This window comes from Danio aesculapii, chromosome 23 (assembly GCF_903798145.1).
Source record: "Danio aesculapii chromosome 23, fDanAes4.1, whole genome shotgun sequence".
NCBI classification, from domain to species: domain Eukaryota; kingdom Metazoa; phylum Chordata; class Actinopteri; order Cypriniformes; family Danionidae; genus Danio; species Danio aesculapii.
The window spans coordinates 30658202-30676365 of NC_079457.1; the positions used below are offsets into that span (position 1 = coordinate 30658202).

The following is an 18164-nucleotide window of genomic DNA, read 5'->3' on the forward strand; positions in this document are numbered from 1 at the left end:
GAGTGACGTCACTGTGACGTGTAGGGTTTGGGGTGGGGTTAGGTGAGCGCATTAAAAAGCATTGGATGCAGCTTAGATTGCACTGCATCAGGTCTGCATCCAGACCCCTCTCGATCTCTCAATAAGAGAGATAGAGGGATTTGCACTCGCGATATCTTTACTACTCTATTCATTTAACCTAACAAATGTAAAGCTTAGACCCTGACTATGCCTCTCGCTATCTGTTCCCTTGCTCCTTCACTCTCGTCGCCATGATTTCTGGGGTATTTTAATTCATTTAGGGGGATCACGGAGCCACTATGAATTTGCGGAAGACACGCAGAGCTTTCCGGAGAGGTCATAACTAGACACCAGGAATGCGTCCGAAACCGCCTACTTCTCAGTAGGTACTGCATTTAAATTTAAACGTACTACTCGGTCGTTAGAAAAGTATGTTCTATACACTATGAATGTGAAAAGTATGAATGGAATTCGGACGTACTATATCCATCATTTTGTCATGGTCATGTGACCTACCTGCGTCAGTTGTGTCGCTCTGCCATTCATGAATTCGCTCACAGGGTATCATGGGATAGCGCAGCATGCATGGGATGCGCACTTCAGAATCTTGCCGGAAGTAGTAAGTCATCCGGGTACTTCTCGCATACTGATTTTCGAATTCTATGAATTCGGATTTACTACTCGGTTCGCACACTGATTTTAGCGTACTGTATAGTATGGAAGTATGCGGTTTCGGACGCAGCTTAGATCTATGAGATAGTATAGGATGTGCGCGACGTATCTGAAGAGCGGGGAGGAATGCGGCACATATTTGAGGACCGGACCGGAGACGCGCGATTTCCGGGAGATTATCATTTGTTTGCGGGCATACAGGAGTCTCTATGCATTTGCGGGAGACTCTTGGAACTTCCAGGAGACTTGGGATGTCTGCATCTGTATATATTTTAGCTGCTGTGATGAGAGCAAAATGACATGCTGTTGTGTAAATAAAATATTGCACACGGCTGTTTAGCTTGTTTATTAAAAGAAGTTGTGTTCTGGCGCTATATAGATAACACAATTAACGTGCCTTCAAGGGCGGCGGGTACAGCAGTATTATTTATTTTATGAATTTTTATATTTATTTTATTAAAACAAGCTTAGATTTGTCCAACTGTCAGGTTTTGGACTATATGGGGCATAGCATGGGTATTTGGATATAACTCAGTTTTTAGAACACACATGATTATTATTTTTCATTTATTCGTTTGCTGCAAATTAGAACTGAATTTAAAAATAGTTTTGAAACAAATCTTTGTGCTTAACAAACAAAATTAATTACGTAGGTTAATGGATATCTGTGCATACAACACCTTTTCCTTATCCATGAAAAAGAGAAAGTGAAAGTGAAGGCAGATTGGAGGAGGCTCATTCTTTATCCTCACACTGTTTTCTCGCTAGTGAAGCGTTCAGTTTTTCCTCTTACAAAGGAAAACACTTAATGTTTTATTCTCAAAACACACTCATAACTCATTAAGAGAACAAGCTCAACCCTATTAGACCATGCGCCACGGTGCAGAGCATATTTTTCAGTCTTTAAAATAGCAAAAGTGGATTCGGACACGCCTTTAATGCTTTTGCACCTAGTTTGTTAAATAGAGCCCTTAAAAATTGACCAGCAAGTTTTTTTGGGACCCGAATTGACAGGGTTCTCCCAAAAGATAATAGAGCCATCATTGTGGAAGAAAAAAAAAATTCTCAGCTTTTATTAGCCTTTGTACAAAAAAAAGGCATGTCGAAAATTATTCATACCCTTTCCAAACCATTTCAAATAGTCCAAGCTGTTCAGAAGCAGCCTAACTACCCTGATTCATTAGAAACAGCTGTTTTAATTAATTTAACAAGTGAAAAACAGAAGCTCTCTGCTGTTAGTTTGTTAACAGTTATGACTAAGACAAAGGAGCTCAGTGAGGACCTGTGGCTGCGCATTGGTGCCAAGTTCCAGAGGCTACAGTAAAAAGAATTATTTAAAAATTACTAAAAGTGAAGCACTGAAAAATCTCAGCAGGTGTGGTTGAAAGCCAAAAGTGACACCTGCGCTGGCCAGGAGGATAGTGATAGAGGAAAAAAAATCCAAAGATCACCATCAAGGCCATCCTTACGAATCTGGGCCCTGCTGGTGGCAACATCTCAAGGCAGACAGACCAACGGGTACTGTACACCGCTGGGTTCCATAGACATAGACCAAGGGGACACCACTTCTCCAGAAAAGGCATACAAAAGCCTGCTTGGCCTTTGAAAATGCTAAAAAGGCTTCTGGTCTTCTATTTTATGGTAATTGTTTGAATATTATCAATGTCAAGCATACACATAATGCTTTGGGAGGGTGGTTGGCATAAACGAAGAGCAATAGATCAAAATTCTCAACAACAACATCAGGCAGTCTGCAAAGAAACTTGGCCTTGGGCACTAGCGGATATTTCAGCATGACAACAACCCAAAACACACAAAAAAAATGGTGAAGACATTAACATTAACATTTTGCAGTGGCCCAGCCAGTGTCCTGATGTAAATCCAATTGAGAATATGTGGGGGGAGCTAAAGATGAGTATGATGGCGAGGAGACCTTTCCAACTTAAGAGTTGTAGCTCGTTTGATTGCTGTAATAGCCAATAAAGGCTTTTTTATGGGTAATTGATAAGGGTATAAATAATTTTAAATATGCCAGTTTTTCGTTCAAATGTAAATAAAAGCAGAGAAATATTTTTATTCTTATTATCTTTTGGGAGAAAAGTGTCATTTCCAGTGAAAAAAAAAAACTTGCCGGTTGAATAAAACTAAATCAGAATTTGCATAATAATAATAATAATAATAATAATAATAATAATAATAATAATAATAATAATAATAATAATAATAATAATAATATCACATCATATATTATACAACTATAATGTGTCATGCACTTGAATGAGGATAAAGGACAGTGGTGTGTGAAGGGCGGGGTGTGTGTCTGCATGCATGTATGTGTGTGTGTCCCTCATGACTTGCACTGATGGCAGAAACAGATGGTGTGTTTCTCTCACTGCCTCTGGTGTATGTGAGTTAATGGCTCGCTCAGTATTTCTCTTGTCATAATATGCGTGTGTGTGTGTGTGTGTGTGTGTATCACTGTTCTCTACCTGTGCTCTCCTGTGAGGTGAAACTCTCAGAAGTGTGAGATCACTGTTCACTGCAGCACAACTGTTTCACACAATAACAGAGTTCAGAAATCCCACACATATCCTTATAGTCTATCTAGACGAGGGGAACAAAATAGTGAACAATTATCCTTATCATAATAATAGTATATGTAATATCTGTATGACAGAGAGGTGCAATAAACTTCATTTATTATATGTGCCAAGCATTTGTGTGCTGCATGCATAGGTTGTTTATCCAAATTTGACCAATCAGACGTCTTACACCAGCCTCCCCAGTAGGTGCTGTTACACTATTGGCTAGACTGGCACAAAGATGAACCTGATGGTTCATAGCAGAGAGCTGAAAATAAATACTAATGGCAGAAGTGAGAAAAATCACAACATCGAATAAGAATCAGAATACCTGATGAGGTTCAGTCATTTGTAGTGTTTTAAAGTCTTAATGATTGCACCTTGACAGCTACAGTATTTCAAACTAAATAAGATTCAATTAGGTCAGAAAAATATATTCATTCATTTTCTTTTTTGGCTTAGTCCCTTTATTTATCAGGGGTCACCACAGCGGAATGAACCGCCAACTTATCCAGCAAATGTTTTACATAGTGGATGCCCTTCCAGTTGCAACCCATACACTCTTGCATTCAAACCAACACATACACTACGGACAGTTTTAGCTTTTTCAATTCACCTATAGCGTATGTCTTTGGACTGTGGGGGAATATCTATCAATTGTTTTTTAGTATGACATTATGGAAATAAATAAATCAATTAATAATTGAAATGTTTTGTTTAGATTTTTTAGAGTACTGACTGAACTTCTGAGACATTTACTCAGTCCCATTCCCATTCTTCTGAACCTTTTCATATTTCCACATATTGTCAAGACCACAGACTGTGTATTCTGGGCATCGGAGATAAAAATCTGACCCATAAGAAGGATCTCTGCACTCACACTGAAGAAGCCTGTAGAAACTTAACAGTTCACACACAGTAGCAGTGCCGGCCCGTTCAACAGGTAATATAGGCAGGCGTTTCTTGGAGGGCCTCACAAATGCTTCTCTTATACTTAGAGCGTACTCACACTATGTACAGTTGCCTTAAACTGGGCCAAAGCATGCTTGTACCCCCTCCTGTCTCCCCCGACGGCCCGCACTCACATTCATTTGGGCCTGGGCACGCTTACGTCATCGATGATGCGCTGTTCAGTTGAGAGCGCTCTCACTTAGCACAGTGGAGATTTCTTTAGCTATATCGTTTTAGTCGTTTGGAATGCAATGACACGCAGTCAAATATTTTGCCACTTTTGACACTCATAAACCTCATAAAGTCCTCATGCTGCAGGAATTAGGAGGTTTGCTAAAGGTTCAGTTTTCATTCATTAAACAGTAAGAATGATTAATAAATCATTATGAAACAGTCCCGTAAAAGTCATGTCTCGTCTTCAGTTTCGGGCTCAGGCGCACTTTGCACTCACACTACAAGCGTACCGTGCCAAAGCGCAGTAGGTAGTGCTGTCGCCTCACAGCAAGAAGGTTACTGGTTCGAGCCTCGGCTAGGTCGGTTGGCGTTTCTGTGCGGAGTTCCCCCACAGTCCAAAGACATGCAGTACAGGTGAATTGGGTAGGCTAAATGTATGAGTGTATGAGTGTGTTGTTTCCCAGAGATGGGTTGCGGCTGGAAGGGCATCCGCTGTGTAAAACATGTGCTGGATAAGTTGGTGGTTCATTCCGCTGTGGTGACCCCAGATTAATAAAGGGATTAAGCCGAAAAGAAAATGAATGAATGAATGAATGAATAAAAAACATGTTTATAGCCTGGTACAAAAGATGGTTTTGGGTCATATAGCTAATATTACCCTTCATGACAACTGTGAGGGGGGTGAATTTTTTTATAACTCATCCATTTTGTTTTATTAAGTTGGCATAATTAAGGACGTGGCTACTTGAGGGACAGCTAGGTCTCGCTGCTCGCCGTCATGTCATGTCTAATTAGCCACTGATCTCATCATATACATCATATTTTTGTGTTGTTTTATGTGGCTTTACACAGTCAACTGCCTTTTGGAATTATTTCCTACAATTATCTGATAATATGGGATGCTGTGTGCACTTAATTGTGCTCAAACCATGTAAGTTGCCTTCATTTCCCAGGTGAGAGTAATTCTTATATGCTTACATACCATATCTATAACTGTATTTGTTTCATTTAAGATCATTTATCATATATAATTCTCTTTAGACCTGTAATGCACTCAAGAATCTGACAGATTGATTAGCTGTAGGCTACAGAACAGTCATCTGAAACGTTGTCATACAGTGTTGTGCCTGGATTTCCTCAATAGCTTTGCCTTAGACTATATTTGAAGTGTTTGGAAGTAATTCGCGTTTTCCTGCCTTAGAAAAGCATCATAAGAACAATGCTTAGTGACTCAATGTATTACAACTGTGTTTTTAAAAGTCTAAACACTTTATTGATATAGAATACAATCAACCACATGTGCTCAGAACACAAACGAGTCGCAGGTAATGAAGTATTAAGAGTTTCTCCCACAGAAAAGCCTGTCTAAGCGAAATGCTAGCAGGCTTCTGTAGCTCCGCTCACGCTACGCCTCTTTGCCTTTTTTTGGTAACCCCCAGTCGGTGCGATGACACGCGAATAAAATGGTGACGATTGGCCACGCCTACTTGTATCTTCATTTGTGCTCTTCAGAAACCTATGGGTGGTGTCACGAATACTACGTCCATATCTTTTACAGCCTATGATGCACACACACACACAAACACACTTTTCACTGCCATAGATCTGTTCAGCCTCCTCACTATAAAACAATGCACAGGCCTGGAAAGTTTTCCTGTACAATTCTCAAATCTGATTGGCTGAGAGGCATGCAATACAGCACTGTTCCAGTTTCTTCACTCCGCCTGTGGCATGGCAGAGGACTAAACTCACTATAGTTTGGCATATACTGCTGTTGATCAGTCACACTATCGCTTTTTGAGAGGTTTTTAGGTAAGAATGTAGTTGTTTAGACTGCAAATATGTGGTTTATTTAAAAAAGATTTGAAGATTTTGAAAACAAGACTTCCAGTCTGTTTATAACTCAGGTTCCCAGATGAGAGCAGTGCGTTTACCATGAACGGTTATTCTGGAATCTGCTGTGTCTTTATAGTGGTTAAACATTAAATATATTCTGCTTTGAGTATGTTGTGCAGAAATAGATCTGATCTCAATCATCCATTATTTATTCTAGAACAATTATATCTCATTGAGAGCCAAGTTAAGATTTATAGCTTCATATGAATTAAATGGTGTACCAAATCGAGGGCCTATTTTAGGGTTCTTTTATATGAATTGAATTGCATCTTTTTTTTATTGTTGATTGTTTAATATTTGTGTTCAATAAATGATATTTGATAGTATTTTTATTTGATGAAAGAGTTTTTTATTGCAAAATGGTGTAGTGGTGATTGACAGTTTACAGGTATATTCAAATAAAAAATTTTACAATATTATAAATGTATTTTATGTCAGCTTTAATTTGAGGGTATTTACATCCACGTCAGATGAATGGTGCAGAAATTACAACAGTTTGCATATGTGCCTCCCACTTGTTAAGGGACCAAAAGGAAATGGACAGAATAATAATGATAAATAAAACTTTCACTTTTTAATACTTGGTTGCAAATCCTTTGCAGTCAATTACAACCTGAAACCTGAAACACATAGACATCACCAGATGCTGGGTTTCATCCCTGGTGGTGCTCTGCCAGGCCTCTACAGTCAGTAACTGTCTTCAGTTCCTGCTTGTTCTTGAGACATTTTCCCTTCAGTTTTGTCTTCAGCAAGTGAAACGCAAGCTCAATCGGATTCAGGTCAGGTGATTGTCTTGGCCATTGCATAACATTCCACTTCTTTCCCTTCAAAAACTCTTTGGTTGCTTTTGCAGTCTGCTTTGGGTCATTCTCCATCTGTACTGTGAAGCACTGTCTAATAAGTTCTAAAGCATTTGGCTTAATGAAACACTTCAGAATTCATCCTGCTGCTTTTGTCAGCAGTCACACCATCAACAAATACAAGAAAACCAGTTCCATTGATAGCCATACATTCTCACGCCATGATACCACGACCATGCTTCACTGCTTAGGATCATGAGCAGTTCCTTTCCCCTTTCCATACTCTTCTCTTCCCATCACTCTGGTACAAGAGTGACTTTATCTCATCTGTCCATAGGATGTTGTTCCAGCACTGTAAAGGCTTTTTTAGAACTCTAATCTGGCCTTCCTGTTTTTGAGGCTCTTTAGTCATTCACCACAGTTGTTTCAGTGGTGTTCTTGGGTCTTTTTGGTCTTTTTGCTGAGCTCCCTGGTTGGTTCTTTCTTTTTAAGAATGTTCCAAACAGTTGTTTTGGCCACACCTAATGTTTTTGCTATCTCTCTATTGGGTTTGTTTTGTTTTTTCAGCCTAATCATGGCTTTTTTAGCCTAATGATAGTGACAGCTCTTTGGATCTCATCTTGAGAGTTGACAGTAACAGATTCCAAATGCAAATAGCACACTTGAAATGAACTCTGGACCTTTTATCTGCTCATTAAAATTGGGATAATGAGGGAATAACACACACCTGGCCATAGAACAGCTGAGAAAACAATTGTCCAATTACTTTTGGTCCCTTAACAAGTGGGAGGCACATATGCAAACTGTTGTAATTTCTACAGCGTTCACCTGATTTGGATGTGAAAACCCTCAAATTAAAGCTGACAGTCTGCAATTAAAGCAAATCTTGATCGTTTCATTTCAAAACCATTGTGTTGGTATATAGAGCCAAAAATGTTAGAATTGTGTTGATGTCCAAATATTTATGGACCTGACTGTACATAAATAGAAAATAAAACAAAACACATCCCTGAGGAAGGCCAGTATATAACACCACATTCTCAGACTTTTTACCATTTACTAATACATGCTCTGGTCAATCCCGCAAGAAAACTATTGATCCACAAAGTACTTGCTAATCTTTGAATCGCTTCAGAAGAATATCTACATTCACTGTATTAAAGGCGGAGGAGAAATCCAATAACAATATTCTGAATGAAAAACTTAAGTACAAAACACCACTAAGCATAAAGTTTTAAAGCCAAACTAAGATATTGGCATAAAATGTGTTACACAAACACACTTTTCTTTCTATCTTCCTTCACTTCAAATGTAAATGTGTGCAGACTGTACACACTTTTGCTTGCTTGACATTAAATGCATACAAGCACCAAAAAAGATCGAATTACTAAAAAACATTAATTATTTTCCTGAAATACAACAGCAAAAGTACAACTGTTGTACTTTCAATCATAAGCATGTATTAAGAGTGCAAATATTTCAGAAAAGCTCAGTCCACAGCACATTGAAAGTCAACAAAGCAATCCTCTTTTAGAAAATGAGCTCATAGTCCTTCTGCTTCCTGATTATAATCCAGTGAGTTTTCCCAACTAAACCTGGATCTGCGCCAAACCTCAAACTCAAGGGGCCAATCAGCACACCAGCAGAGCTTCAGGACCCACACATGAACACTGCATGCAGGATACACTTTTACAGTGCTGTGGTTTTTAAGGACTGGCCCTTGGCAAAAAAAAAAAAAAAAAAAAAAAAAAAACAGGCAATGATTTTCTATGGTAATGAAAAAGCACCTTTAGGATGGAAGTGTGTCTGGAAAAATTTGTATTATAGCTTGCTATGCAGACACATACATAAAGTAAATGTAAATATAGCATCTGGAGACCACAAAGTATAGTACGAACAGAACTTTTGGAGTATCGAAGGAGTGCTTATTGAGTGTTTTAGCTTTTTTTTACATGCTGTGACATACTTTTCTTGAGTGTTTTTGCATCTTACTTACAGTCAAATCGTCACATATGGACACAATGTTAGGACCCTTTTAAAATACATTTGGCACCCTTTTTAATGTCAACTGTTTATATAAAGCCCAACGTACACTTGTAATATATAACAGGGTACATAACCAGTAATTTTTTAAAAATTACTACATTATTGCCACAGCTCACATCTGTGCTGTTATGGAGGAGGAGGAGGCATCCAGGAGGTTGTTATAGCAGAATAAAGCCCAACACACATATCAGCAGCCCGACACTAAACAGAGAGTTGTATAAGACTAAAAGGCTTTAATCTGTAGGGTTGTCATGATACTGGAATTCGGTACCAAACGATACTAAATTTTGAAAAACGTCCATTTCCTGCTAACATTTGAGCGCTGTTGAGCACGTTCTTAAACAGCGCTGATTTGCCATTGTGCTCCTGCGTTCAACAGAAATGACTGTGATTGGCTGTGAAGGTCATCAGTTCACCGAACTCACCGCTGTTTACTGTGTGTAACCACAGATACAGGAACACTGGATCGTTTTGAAGTCATGTCGATCACCTGGTTTGACTATAAGCTGACATTCGAGCAATCTGCTGATGAATTGCGGCTTTAAAATGCTTCAGTGTCCCTGTATCTGTGGTTACACTCAGTAAACAGCAGTGAGTTTGGTGAACTGATGACCTTCATGGCCAATCACAGTCATTTCTGTTGAGCACGTGAACACAATGGCAAATCAACGGTGTTTAAGAACGAGCTCAACAGCGCTCAAATGTTAGCAGGAATTGGACGTTTTTAAAACTTCAATATTGATTGGTATTGAATTCCAGTATCGTGCAACCCTATTTTTCTGAGAAAACAACCTTCCTGGATGTACTTTATACTGCTTATTACATGGCTACTTGCCATAAAACAAAAATTAAATGAGCAATTCCATGCAAATGTCAACCTTGCCATGAAAAAAAAAGTTTTCACCAAAAGAGCAAAACCCTTTGTCGGTTTTTTGTGTAGGCTGGTGTTTCACAGTAATACAAAAACATTCAAAAACGTCTCTGTCAATGTTTTTTTAACAATTACATTTGATTTACCAAAGTCACACAAGAGCCAATTTCACATCTGTCACATCCATAACAAAGCTTTTTCCTCAAATGCAAAAATGTCAAATAAAATAAAATGAATAATTTTTGTTCTATAGTGAGGCAACTCTTATTTTTTTTATGAGAATTGTTTTTTTGGGGGGCGTTAAGCAGTTTCATTCACAGAATTTCTAGAAAGTATGTTGTAAACTGTAAACTCGCATACTTTTTTGGTCACACCCGTAACGCATGTTTATTCTCCTCGTTTAAAATTTTTTACAGATTGATACTTTTCTGACCCCTTAACTCTGTGGTTGGTAGTTTCAGAAAACATAAACAGATTTTTCAATATAATCTTAACATATACTTTCTAAGTGAGTTAATTTTTTTTTTAAAGATTTTACTGCAAATGTTACATCCATAATTCTGAAATTGCTCAAACACTGTTCTGAGCTGTAATAATTAACACTTCAATAAATGCAAAGCTGACAGAACTGAAAACAGTTGATGGAGTATACACTAACCTGCACATTATTCAGTCACAAGATGGCACCAAACAATCATAAAACACAAAGCTGACAGAAATGAAACTGGCTGGATAAAGCATAGCCAATGTATTACTCATTCACAAGATGGCGACAAACAGTCAAAAAATGCACTCTGGAAATCTGGAATGTTTTTTGATAGCATTTTTTTTTGATGGTCCATTTGAGCATTAGTAGACTGTCTGCTTAATATCTGTTGATACTGCTGCTAAACAGACATTTAACTGACTATAAGAAACTTTGTAAGTACATGTTAACTTACACTAACCCCAACCCCAACCTAACAGTCTACTTATAATCTAATGAGAATTAGCTGGCATGTAGATGCAATGTAATTTAAATTCAACAAGCAGACCATCAAAATAAAGCGTGACCTGTTTTTTTTTAATCAAGTCCTCTAAAACAACTGATTCATTGGATTTACTACATTTTTTAAGAAAACTAGTTGCAAATAATTTAAACGGGCTGAATTTAAACAAACTAAAATTTAGCAGTGTTAAACTTAATTTGTCTAAATTCAGTCCATATAAACTGTTTGCAACCAGTTTTCTTAAAAAAGTAAATTCAATGAATAATTTCTTTTGAGTGTCAATAAGACATCTTTTACATTTTATTTATATTTTTTAAAGATCTCTTCTATATATTCTCTTTGGATATTGCCAAGTCCTTCATGCTAAATGATTATATATGGACTGAACAAAAATTAGACTTGACAAAATGAGTGGGCTTGACAAACCACCTCCTTGCTGACACTTTAACCGACACTCGCATTAGTTTGCACCAGACTCTTTCTTACAATCACTCCATATCTCTAAAAAATTAAATTAAATTAAAAGTAAAAATTCATGAATCACTGCATTTATGAAGTTTGCTTCACACAGGTTTAAGTGGACTTGACAAACTTTTATCTCTCTGACACTTTAACCGACACTTGCACCAGTTTTGCACCAGACACTTTCTTACAATCACTTAATATTTCTACAAAAATCACTGCATTTATGAAGTGTGCTTCGCATAGGTGAGTGGATCTGACAAACTACCTGTAGAAACACTCTTCTCCATTTATAAAAAAAACCCTTCTTACTCTAGCACTTAATTCTCTGAGCACTAACAGTTCCTTTGTATAATTCTTGAGTGTACTGCCTCTTCTTGTTGAATCTCTGACTGCCTCCTCAATTATAAATCGCTTTGGACAAAACCGATGACTAAGTTTACGTTTACACTGTCAGGTCTTGATGCCCAATACCGATTTGTTGCCTATGTCTGATTTTCTTGCCTGTCTATAACACATTCTTTTAATTGAGACCCATATCTGATTCATGCATTTACACTTGCCATGCAATTTACGATGTTGCGCATGCGTAAAGGCGGGCTCTAGAAACGCCACTTCCGCCAAAAACGAGCTAATGACATTGAGTGAATACTTTAGGTACACGTAGTACACCATCAAAAAATAGATTTGCTTCAAATCATCTGAAATCGCAGCAACAGCATATTCAGAAATAAGTTTTTTGGCGAAAGCCGCTAAATGCCACTTGCCTTTGGCAGCTAAAGCCGCTATGTCCCGGGAACCAATCAGAAGGCGCGAAACGAATTATATGTTTTCAATGGAGCAGTCGCTAATACGCCGGCTTTGAGGAGACTGTATTATTCTGCTTTCGATATCGATTTTAAAAGACAAAGTTTGTTAAACTGGATGAGCCTGTCCGACTGTCAGTGAATGGCAAATGAAAATGTCCCTTACCTCAAAACTCTCTGCATTATAAGAAACAGAAAACACACATGCTTTCATAACGTGCTTTTGCACAGCGACACTACTTTGAATGAGTCCGATTTACCTTACATTAAACGGCAATTCCATTTCACGAAAGACAGAGTTAAGATGCCTTTCTTTTATCGCATGTGGATGCTATGAGGATAAACAAGGGATCAAGACCTTGAGTATAGTGAGAATGAATGAATGAATGACAGCTTCTAAAATTGTCTGAGAGGCATGCCCTTTTTGCCCAGTAGGGGAATTAGTATTTGCTAATTTATGCTATTTTATAAAAGATAAATATAATGTATAAAGCTATACATTATTTATATTACTTCATATTACCTTTACATCTGATATGCTTTTTATATTAATGGACAATACACAGATATTGATGTTTCACAATATTTTACACTACATTATTTGAATCTAACAAGCTTAGCTTACAATGTTTGCAATGTTTACATTGCTCTATTAAATCTAAATCCCAAATATCAGAAATGACAACAGAGTTAAGATTTAATTAATGTCAGTTTTAATGTTATTGATTAATGCACTTACTTGACAGATTTCATTCATTCATTTTCCTTCTGCTTAGTCCCAGGTTTATCACAGCGGAATGAACCGCCACTTACTTGACAGATTTATGTATTTTAAATTTCAGGTGGTTTGTGTAATGTGTTTGGTAAAATAATTTCTAATTGCATCTTTAGAGATTTTCAAATAATTACACTCTCTTGTCCCATTAGGTGGATTTAGAGGGTTTTGCATCAAAAGCAGACGTGGATTTAACTGGTTTTGACGCAAAAGAAAATTTACCTTTTTAAAAACCAAAGAATTGTCTAAAGTAACATTTAAAAAAAAGGGTATTTTATTTAGTAGCTAATAACCTAGTCATTACATATAAAATGAAACTCCTGAAACTTATCAAAGGAGCCTGATAGAAAATGCTTGTTTACAAGAAAAGAGGTCTGATGGATTTAGAGCACAGGTGTCAAATCCAGTTCCTGGAGGGCCGCAGCTTTGCACAGTTTAGTTCCAACCCTGCTTCAACACACTTACCTGTAGGTTTCAAACAAGCCCGAAGAACTTAATTAGTTTGATCAGGTGTGTTTAATTAGGGTTAAACCTGAACTGTGCAGAGCTGCGGCTCTCCATGAACTGGATTTGACACCTGTGATTTAGAGGGTTTTGTATCTAAACTCTTCAAATTGTCTTGGTTTTAGCTTTGCTAAATATGTGAAGTTTGCCCAACTTTAAAATAATTTAGAGATAGAGGGAAAGGGCCATCATCTTGTGCCTATGGTTTATATATGGTGTCCTCCACCATTCAGAGGAATTTGTGGGTACGAGAGAGATCTCAGGTCTGGTGGGAGCAAATAGTGGCGACTGACCACTTTCCTCCTCCATGTTTCCTCTGTTGTTGTTTATGTTTACTGCATAGGCGTCTCCACACACGCTCTTCCTTCTTTGTCATTAAACCGCGGAGAAGTACCACATTGTCACAAGTTTAATGACGTACAAAATGGACTGCCTTTATAAATCCAGTCTTTACATGATAGTCACATTGTCACTCATCCGATTTATATTTGATTTATTTCCACATATGAAGGAGGCCTGAAACCAAACTCTGAATAACTGAATGCATGCCACGGTCATAGAACAGATCCGATCTGTGTCACATATGAGCAAAAAAAAAAAAAAAATAAAAAATAAAAAATAAAAAAAAATTCGAAATTGGGTCACATTTAACTGACAGTATAAACGGGATCTAAATTTCACTCTGGAAATCTGGAATGTATTTTTTGACTGAAGTTTAATAGATCTGTGTGTGTTTTTCTTTTTCTTTTAATTCAATCTGTGGGAGGGACGAAGTTCTGCTGTGAATTATAAATGTAAAACGAGTGAGGTGATGTGCGTTTCGTTTGTGGCTTACAGAGATGAGGATCTGGCAGCCGCTGTGCAGCACTTCTATGTACTGGTACTCCAGCAGGCAGCCCATGATGGAGATGTAGGACTGTGTGTCAGCTCCGCGCTCTCCGCTGGCCGGGATCTCTCTTCGGATGCAGCCCGGCCCATGCTCGCTCCACCAGGAGTGATGCGCAGAGATGTTGAAGGTCAGGAGGTCGCTGTCCTGAAACGGGAGAGGGGCGGAGTCAGATTCAACCTCAGTCAATATAAGTGATGAATGACGGAGGGGCTGAGCACTTTAAAGCACGCATGCATAATTAAACAGGGACAACAAAGAAACTGTTTCACAGACACGAGAGAGGGAGGAAAGACACACATTTATAAAAGATGGAGGATGCAAATGTGCTCAGTGTTCATTTGCTCCGATAATATATATTCCCATTTATAAACAAGAGACCTGTTATTCTCCAACATCAAAGTTACACCATGTCCAAAATGCTGATAAATCTCCACATTATTTGGCAAAAAAAAGTGTATAGTTGCGGGAGGAGATCTAGTTAGCATAATTCAATTCATCATATAGCGATTTTACAATGTAGATTGTATCAAAGAAGCTTAACATAGAAGTTCCAGAAAATTGAAACTGTGTTAGTCCAGTTGTCAGAGTTGAAGTTCAGTTTAGTTTAGTTCAGTGTGGTTTAATTTTCACTGCTGAAAGTCCAAACACTGAAGAGCAAATCCATCGATGTGCAACTCCACAAGTCCCAAACCAAGCAAGGCAGTGAGGAACAAACTTCACCAGTTGGTGAAAGTGAAGGATAAAAACCCTCAAGAAAAACCAGGCTCAGTTGGGCATGGCCATTTCTCCTCTGGCCAAACTTCTTGTGTAGAGCTCCAGTCTAAGCACCAGAGGCTGAAGAACGCTGGACGTCCTCCATAACAAGTTGCTAACATGTTCCTACAAATAGTTACCATGTTGATAGCATGTTTCTTTTTTTTTTATATATACTTTTCGGGGTTTTTATCTTTATTGATAGGACAGTGGAGATTTACAGACAGGAAAGTGTGGGGAGCAGAGACGGGAAGTATTGGCAAAGGACCTCGAGCCAGGAATGTAACTTGGGTCGCCGTGAGCACCTGGGCGCTATATGTCAACGCACTAACCACTAGGCTATTGGCGCGAATAATAGCATGTTTCTAAACGAATTTCATATGATCATAGTATCATGTTTTATCACTTAATTAGATTTTTTTAAATTAATTTGAACATTTAGTTATAACTTCACATGCAGTTCTCCACTGTTAATCACAATATTTGAAATGAAAGCAAAACTTTAATAAATTTAATAAGCTACAAAGGTTGTCTGGTCATATTAACAAAATAAATAATAAATAAATAAATAAATAAATAAATAAGAAGTGTGAAAATCTGCATTTTTCCAGGCTCCTGTGTGTAGGTTCAGGCATTTCACGTTTATAGCGATGAATAGGTTGTGTTTGCATTGCCTTTTCAACTGAACAAAAACTGCTTTTGCATCTGATTTGAAAAGATGCCTTTGCATCTGAACTCTTCATATTTGATGCTTGAAAGACATTTCACAGCAAATACCTGCATAAGCAATATTTTAAACCTCAAAAGATATTTTTACATAAATCATATTTTATCCTTTTTAGTACTATATCCCAGTCCTACAATATTTTCAAGATCTTTTCAAATTAAAAACGTTGCACTTCAAATTATTCAGTAAAATAATTGGACATTTGATAATCCTTCCAGTTAATATACTCCTGCCAATAAAGGATGATGTTTTACAATGTTTAAAGTTGAAGTTTATTTATTTTTCACAACAAGGGACAGTGTACATTAATAAACGTTCACCAAGAAAATAATAGTTTTCATTGGCGGTCCCTTTGCCAGATGTTAAAGGCCTATACCAATAAAAATACAATTTCAAACTAAAAACAATACTCAAATAAACAACAGAAAACAACCACAACAACAACATCAAAAAGCCTAGTGTTCACAATGATTATTAGAAAGCCATTTCTTAAAACTATATGTTTTACTAAGTGGAGTAATCAGATCTAGAGTCTCACTGTTCGCTATCTAAATTTTTTTACCTAAAATTTTAAGTGCTTGTTTATATGCAGTGCATCCGGAAAGTTCATAGCGCTTTACTTTTTCCACATTTTTTATGTTACAGCCTTATTCCAAAATAGATTCAATTAATTTATTTCCTCAAAGTTCAACACACAATACCTCATAATGACAATATGAAGAAAGATTTTCTAAAATTGTTGCAAATTTATTAAAAATAAAAAACCTGACAAATCACATGTACATCAGTATTTACAGCCTTTGCTCAATACTTTGTTGATGCACCTTTGGCAGCAATAACAGCCTCAAGTCTTTTTGAATATGATGCCACAAGCTTGGCACACCTGTCTTTGGGAATTTTTGCCTATTCCTCTTTGCAGTACCTCTCAAGCTCTATCAACTTGGATGGGAAAAGACTGTGTACAGCCATTTTCAGATCTCTCCATAGATGCTCAATAGGATTTAGGTCTGGGCTCTGGCTATGCCACTCAAGTACATTCACCGAGTTGTTGTGAAGCCACTCCATTGATATGCTGGCGGTGTGCTTTGGGTCATTGTCCTGATGGAAGATGAACCGAGGTCATGAGCACTCTGAAGCAGGTTTTCATTCAGGATGTCTCTGTACTTTGCTGCATTCATCTTTCCCTCTATCTTGACTAGTCTTTCAGTTCCTGCTGCTGAAAAACATCCCCACAGCATGATGCTGCCACCACCATGCTTTACTGTAGGGATGGTATTACCCTGGTGATGAGCGGTGTCTGGTTTTCTCCAAACGTGGCATTCACTCCAAAGAGTTCAATTTTAATTTCATCAGACCAGAGAATTTTGTTTCTTATGGTCTGAGAGTCCTTCAGATGCCTTTTGGCAATTCCATGCAGGGAGTGGCTTCTGTCTGGCCACTCTACCATACAGGCCTGATTGGTGGATTGCTGCACAGATGGTTGTCCTTCTGTAAGGTTCTCCTCTCTCCACAGAAGAACGCTTGAGCTCAGACAAAGTGACCATTGGGTTATTAATCACCTCCCTGACTAAGGCCCTTCACCCCTGATCACTCAGCTTAGATGGCCGGCCAGCTCTAGGAAGAGTCCTGGTGGTTCCAAATATTTTCCACTTACGGATGATGGAGGCCACTGTGCTCATTAAAACTTTCAGAGGAGCAGAAATTTTTCTGTAACCTTCCCCAGCCTTGTGCCTCGCCACAATCTAGTCTCGGAGGTCTACAGACAATTCCTTTGTCTTCATGCTTGGTTTGTGCTTTGACCTTATATAGACAGGTGTACACCTTTTTAAATCATGTCCAATCAACTGAATTTACCACAGGTGAACTCCAATTAAGCTGCTGAAACATCTCGAGAATGTTCAGTGGAAACAGAATGTACCTGAGCTCAATTTAGAGCTTCACGGCAAAGGCTGAGAATACTTCTGTCCATGTGATTTTTCAGGTTTTTTATTTTCAATAAATTTGCAACAATTGCAAAAAATCTTTTTTCACATTGTCATTATGGGGTATTGTATGTAGAATTTTGAGTAAATAAATGAATTTAATTCATTTTGGAATAAGGCTGTAACATAAAAAAATTTGGAAAAAGTGAAGCGCTATGAATACTTTCTGGATGCACTGAAATAATTCCAGAGGTTTTAAAACTGTAGATTTTGTGTTAGACCAATCTAACTGACAATAATTCATATGAGAGAGGGTGATATAATTTAAATACATTTTTGCAGCCT

The 18164-nt window shown here is 37.8% G+C and overlaps 1 protein-coding gene across 1 annotated transcript in view; it reads right to left on the bottom strand.

Annotated features, from left to right (window-relative positions):
• The window catches only part of nkain4 (sodium/potassium transporting ATPase interacting 4), a 130376-nt gene that overhangs the window by 44593 nt on the left and 67619 nt on the right, over window positions 1–18164 (bottom strand). Inside the window, exon 4 of the mRNA XM_056448772.1 lies at window positions 14364–14561. Coding sequence (XP_056304747.1) covers window positions 14364–14561 — 198 coding nt within the window. The remainder of the gene's footprint in view (window positions 1–14363; window positions 14562–18164) is intronic.